The 6,964-nt window shown below is 39.8% G+C and overlaps 1 protein-coding gene across 1 annotated transcript; it reads right to left on the bottom strand.

Moving 5' to 3' along the window:
* Positions 1-5,576: 5,576 nt before the first annotated feature.
* Positions 5,577-6,214, bottom strand: LOC147450981 (uncharacterized). The gene has a single exon (XM_086520844.1). The coding sequence runs from the start codon at positions 6,206-6,208 to the stop codon at positions 5,825-5,827; it is 384 nt and encodes a 127-aa protein (XP_086376970.1). The 5' UTR covers positions 6,209-6,214; the 3' UTR covers positions 5,577-5,824.
* Between the last annotated feature and the right edge of the window lie 750 nt (positions 6,215-6,964).

The raw sequence follows: 6,964 nt of genomic DNA, 5'->3' as shown, positions 1-6,964 counted from the left end.
GTCTCTCTCTTGCAAAATTATTGTTCATGCCAAGTTAACTAAGTACTATGATTATGTTGCTACCATCAATTAAATTCACCCTCTATGCTCTCAAAGTAGTCTCATAAAAATTTTCTTTTAATTCTCTTCATTCCGCTATTCTCAAAGTTCATAGGACATTTACACATGTATACTGCTTACATGCTTTGTGACACTACCCTAATCTAAATTCACAAGAGGGACATTATTTTAGTTTTTTTTTTTGCTAGTTCCTAGTTTTTGGAGCAAGTCGATCGAATCTCTTTATGGGAGTCAGATAACTTTATTGAATTGAATATAACTTTTTCTTTAAATTTAGAATACTCAAATTCAAGTTGGTTTTCCTTTTTGGTAATTTGAGAGGAGGCTTAATTAGTGGTGGATTACAAACGGTGGTTGAAGGCTAGTGGACTGCTAATGTTACTCATCATCAGACGAGCAAACCCACCATCAAAGATTTGAGCATCCACACTCACAAAAAATCTCACCATTACCAAGTTTCCCAAGCCCCATGCCTTTGTGGAGCATAGTGATCAATACTATTGTTGATTGCCCCTAGCTTCTATTGCACAATACGTCCACTTTGCATAACAACCATTTGGCTACCCTTGCATACTTGATTCTGCTCACAACTTTTTGTCAACATGCTATTTTAACTTGCAAGCTTCTTGAAATCTCTTATCTAAAGAGAAGAATCTCCTAGCTCCATGCGTGCATGTGCACCATAGCCAAACCTTACGCAAGGGTGTGCCACTTGAGGCCAAGGAACTAGCCTCTCGGGCCTTGGTGCTATGGCTACTACAATCCATAGTTAATGACCAATCGGCAATTTCTTTGCAACTTCAACCAATAGTTAATGGTGTTTTCTATGCAAATTAAAAGGAACACCACATCTCCACTTTCTCGTTCTTATTAAGAACTTGTGCAAGCTTTGATGTAGTAGTTTCTTTTCAAGCACTGCTCAAGGTGGAGCACTGTTCCATTTCTTTTCTCCGGTCATTTGCCTCTGTAGCCCAACTTTTTGATGGGTTAGACACTTCCAAGAGAACATCTCTTTGATGAGACCTCCCGAGAATCATGGGCAAAGACACTCTCACCTTATTTGACGGGAATGGGATCCACACATGGAAAGCTAGAGTTAAGGGTTACCTAATTCACAAAAACTTGTAGTCAGTTGTTTGTCGCTTGTTGGGAGAGAACAAGAGGATAGAAAATTGTTAGAGAATTGGAATTAAGGTGTAGCAAAGATTTTAGATTAACTACAGTAATCAATCAATTGTGGAACGTTGAGCATAATTGAGCATGAAAATTTCACTGAGAGCATGCATTAACATAGATTCAATCACATATCACACATGTAATTAAACTGCAAGAAAGAGAGACAAGAATTTGACATCAGTTGGGGGCTTGAATTTTTGAAGACAACCGCCCTCCAAAAGAACTTTGTATTAATAAATTCTTCTTCTTCAGAAGAGCTTCTAATCGATACAACTAACTAATCGCACTTTTAACTACACAAATTGAAGAGATGAAAGCTCTAAAATTTGGTAGAGTTTGCGATTACACTTTTTACTTAAAACACATTGTTGAACTCAAATCCAAGGCCCTAAACACCTAGTGGGTGACAGGATATTTGGGAATTAAGCAAGAATCAGGTTTGAAAGAAGGTATGTTAGCATTAAGAAGTAGTAACCCGCATAGTTAATTATGTATAAACTTGAGTAACCATAGCTATAGAGACTTGTGTGTGTGTGTGTGTGTGTGTGTGTGTGTGTGTGTGTGTGTGTGTGTGTGTGTGTGTGTGTGTGTGTGTGGGAGAGAGAGAGAGAGAGAGAGAGAGAGAGAAGATGATGAGCCTTGAGAAGAGCATGTGACTTTCTTTTGGCTCATCATCATGGATCTTCATGCATAGATTCAATCATACATCACACGCATGTACTAAAATTGCAAGAAAGAGAGAGAAGAATTTGACACCAGTTGAGGGCCGACTTTTTTGAGCCGATCCCCCCCCCCCCCCCTCCAAAAGGAATTTCTATTAATAAATTATTCTTATTTAGAAATGATTCCAATCAATATAATTGACTAATTTCATTTTTAATTGCATAAATTGAAGAGTAAAAGCTCTAAAATTTGCCAGAGTTTGCAATTACACTTTTCACTTTAAAAACCTCGTTGAACTCAATCCCAAGGTCTTAAAGACCTTGTGGGTAACAAGATCTGTGGGGTTTAAGCAAGAATTAGGTTGGAAAGAAGATATGTAAGCATTAAGAAGTAGTAACCTGCATAATCAATTATTTATAAACTTGAGCTGCCATAGCTATAGAGACTTGTGTGGGGGAGATAGATAGAGAGAGAGAGAGAGAAGATGATGAGTAAGAAGAGCATGAAGATCTTATTTTGGCTATGGATTGCATGGAGCTTCATGAGACAAGAAGACAAAAGTTTCCCCACTCTCTCCGATGCTACAAAAAAATGAAGAAAACTCCCTCTTGCGATCCTTAAATGAAAAAACTTTGAACTAGAAAGTTGTTCATTTCTCAGTCTCCATTAAGCCGCTCATGCCCCTTTATACAAAAACTCTTTTGTTCTTGAGTTATTCTAAAAATACTCATCCTAGGTCTTGAAAAAGTAACTCCTCTCACCTTCTATTTTGTATGGGAGGCTTGTGGACCACATCCCTTATCTCCACATAGCTTTAGGAGTGCAAGTGTGGATAATAACACCTTAGATTCCATTACCAACCTCCTTGTCACCTTCATAGGCTTTTGGGATCCATTTTGGACTCTTTTGGGCTCGTTAATATCCCATATTTGCCCCATAAGATCTCGACTGAGTCCCTGTTGAATTTGTTGGCACCTTTGAAGAATGCATTTAAATTTTGGAACTCTCTAGTTCACAAACACGTTCCTCTATCTATTGTACATAGTTGTCCCTTTTGCTATGTTTATTTTCTCTCACTAGAATATAATAATTCTAGTGAGAGAAATTTCATTTAACTGGACCAAAAATGAAATTTGGTGACAAACTAGAGCTAGTCAAGTCAAATTTCAAGAGAAAGATACACACGCCTCAAGAATCCTCCTTACTTCATTGGATGATAATCATATACACTATTTGGATAAATGTAAGACCTCATATGAGGCATGGATTACCCTAGAGAGTCACTTTGGTGCCAAGGCCAAAAGATCTAAAATAGCCTTAAAATGCAATTGTACGGCCGAAGCATGTAGGCAGGTGAAGATGTAGCATCCTTGGTCAATAGGATGAAATCCATTTGTACTCAGCTCACTTACATCAAGTGCTCTATCAACAATGAAGATAAGGTTGATATTCCAATCAAAATTGTGCCCAAGCACACCTACGACCAAATGGTCACCATTCTTATGGAGAAGGATCGAACACAAATCTCGGAAGATACCATCAGCTCACTCCAAGACCATGAGAAGAAGAAGGATCTCAAGGAAGAATTGGGAGGCATGGCTTGATTGTTTTTGCAAGAAGTGTGGGATGCTACGAAGGACTGCTACATGAATAATCTCTACAACATATGCCACAAGATGGGACACCTTTCATTCAAATGCTTCAAGAAGGATCAAGTGGTTATGTAAATTCTTCCTTTTGCTCTGTTGGTGTAATTCCTTGGTCTTGGATCTCTTGTTCCTCAAGAAAACTATGAAGAAGAACATTATGCACCTTCTACATCTAAGACTTCAAAATCATGAAATTACATTTGTGAATATACTGATGTACTCTAGTCTTTTGACCTAGGTAATGACATAAATGGCCACCTTGTGAACCATAGGGTAATGAGAAATTGTTGAACTACCCATGATGTATTGGTGGACCATAAAAAGCATATATGAATCACTAGATAATGTATGAGGCATACATGCATGCATATATCCATGACCCATGAAGACTACATTAAATGAAGTCCAAAGACTCCGTAAAAAAGGTCCATGATCTCTATCCTTTCCGAAGCCTAGCTTTGGGATAAAAAAGCACCTTGTGGCAAGATCATTTCTAACATATTGTCTACTTATGTTGCGTATTGATATTATTTACTAATTAATTTGGGATTAGTGTACACCATGAATGCAACTAGCACTAATCCACCGTAGCAATTATTAGGTCTCAGCATTTTCTTCCCCGTGGTAGCTCCCAAGAGTAAGAGAGAATCAAGATGATGGCCCTTCGGCTCATGAATGTCAATAAGAGAGGTGGGGATGGAACTTTCCTCCTCCTTCAATGGCTGTCCTCATTCATGTGACTCACAATAGCCCCTGTGCCATGGCAGAGCTAGCATCAACCACAAAGAGTGCGCGTGCGCGCGCACGCACACGCACACACACACACACATGTCCTACCCTATCCTCCCTTCCTCCAATGGCACTCCCCTTTGGGTTGTCTTCCTAGCAGCTTAGTGACCTCCACCTTCTCTTGCTCATAGCTGTCTGGCTCACACCCCTCACATGCAATGGTTACATGCAACCACACTCACATGCAACATTTCTTTTCCCATGGAGCCCATAAGGCCTACTTTTTTTAGTGACCACTCCTTTCCTTATGTGAAAAAATTAGGAGAACCTGTCCTAAGCTTTGATACAAATGTGAGATGGAGGAGAGACTAGCATGCCGCTAGCCAATTTACCTTTGCATATTTATAGATTCCCCCTAGCATGCATGCTGTCAACCTAGTAGGGCATTCTTTGTGAGTCGAGATTCTTTGTTGGAATCACTCAAAGAATTATTCAAGGTCCCTCATTAAAACCCTCGCTCTTTGAAATTCTTGAAAACAAATACTACAAGTATGGTAACTAGAATTGTTGCTAGAATCTTGGGTCTACATGCATTGTAAGGGTTTCTTTTTCTTTGTTTACAATGGACAAAGATTAGTGACCAAAGACGAAAGACACAATTGTTTTCCCATGGGTTAGCAATGGATCGCCCCAATAGTAGTAGAATATTGAGAGAGAGAGAGAGAGAGAGAGAGAGAGAGAGAGAGAGAGAGAGAGCAACTGATTGGTCAAGAACAAAGGATGGATGCAGGGATGTTCATCCTTTGGGCTTCCTCTAAGCAATGGTGTGGAAGGTAGCACACTCAATGAAAATGTTGATAGGTATAAATGTAGCAGACTAAAGTGAGATAGAGAAAGAAGGTGCCATTATTAATCTTGTGCTATGGATGTGCAATGACCGTGAACATACAAATGGCCAAAAAAGAAAATGATATGAAGATACACCTTCATTTCGATGCGATTTTAGTCTCAATTGGTTTGGTTCCAAAAAGTGTGAAATTCTAAGTATAGTCACTCATAAAATGATGCTATGGATCCCAAACTGGCAAGTAAAGATCTATGTGATAAACAAACTTTCAACTGGTGATCTTTGTAGCCACCTTTTGTTTTGTACCCAAAACAAAAACGTCTCTCTCTCTCTCTCTCTCTCTCTCTATCTATATATATATATATATATATATATATATATATATATATATATATATATATATATATATAACATACCAATAAAACTAAATGGCAAAGAGTAGACTACAAATGTAAAGGAAGAAAAGTAACATATCACTAGGCCTTGTTGCTGTGGCAAAATACCAAGTGAAAGGAGATGAAAAATTATCATTTTAGGGCATGAGCTCAATCAGTTAAGGTATGCTTGAATAGATCTCTCAAAGTTGAAGGATTCAAGCAGGACTATCAAGGAGGGGGTAAAGAAATAATTATGGGATATTCCTTATTATTCTGAAGTGAGAGAATGGGTACATCGAGAGGAGAGGAGAGGAGAGGAAGAACTAGAACTCGCCGGTGACCGGCACAGCTGCGGTAACGCCATCTATGGCACCGTTTTTGAGGGGGTTGTTATAGAGCTGGACGCGCCCCACTGTGGTGAGCGCATCCCGGATGGCGTAGAAGGTGGTATCCAGCAGGAAAGTGTACTGCACGGTTAATTGGTTTGTGAGGAAGTAGGCTCCCGGACTGATGCCCACAAACCCCCCCATGGCCTCTATCCTCATGCCCTGCCCTGGATTGCTGGCGTTGGTGCTCAGCGTCACCACAAAGTCCGACGCATTCTTGAGTGTCACCAATGCCTCCGCGCCGCCCACCGCGATCAGCAGCGCCATCACCACCGCCACCACTACCACCCTCATCCCCCTCTGCTCACAGCCGGCCACCATCTTATCTCTCTTACCATTGCGACGGCTACATATACCTATTTATACACAGCTTCAAACACACACCGTCGCTTTTTCACACACTAGTCCTTTCAAGCTGAATGCCTCTTTAAGTTAATATATAAGCGACAAAGGTACATTTGGGCCCTCTGTAGAGTTATGGCAAATCACATCTCTGTCGCTCATTGCTGGCTGAAACAACTTCAAGTTCATTGATGAAAACAGTCTTTTCAAGAGAAAAAAGGGCCTCTCAATCGTGATTCGTCACCTAAAACTTAAAAAGGGTTTTCCTTGATGCTTGGCTTTCTAAAAACAAGCCTTAGTGAAGAAGGGGAGGTAGCCATACATTTGAAGAGGAGACTTTACGTTAGTTAGCCAGGCAGCAAATGCAAAAGGAAAAAACAAAAAAGCTCAGACCCTAAGAGGGCATCAATCAAACCTCCCAAATCTCATTAAAAAAATGAGTCCTACCACTGTTGGCTTTTCTCTAAACTGTACAGGATTGTCAGACCCCGTCAGAGTTGTTTGTATTAAGGAATGAATGATTGACTTGAACTTGGAGGTATACTTTGTCTGTCTGTATAGGAAGTGAAGGCTAACGGCTTTTCTTTGGACACTAACGTGCAAAAAATCAGCAGGAATCGACACTAACTTTACTACAGGTTGAGGGGGAGTTGTCATTGGAATCGTCTCAAAACATGAGCAATTAATTACATGATATCGAGGAACCTCTGTCTTTTGATGAAGCATAGAATTTAT

Source organism: Adiantum capillus-veneris, chromosome 9 (assembly GCF_014529385.1).
Source record: "Adiantum capillus-veneris isolate H3 chromosome 9, ASM1452938v2, whole genome shotgun sequence".
NCBI classification, from domain to species: domain Eukaryota; kingdom Viridiplantae; phylum Streptophyta; class Polypodiopsida; order Polypodiales; family Pteridaceae; genus Adiantum; species Adiantum capillus-veneris.
The sequence above is the reverse complement of the archived record's forward strand: the minus strand, read 5'-3'. Positions and strand labels throughout refer to the sequence as shown.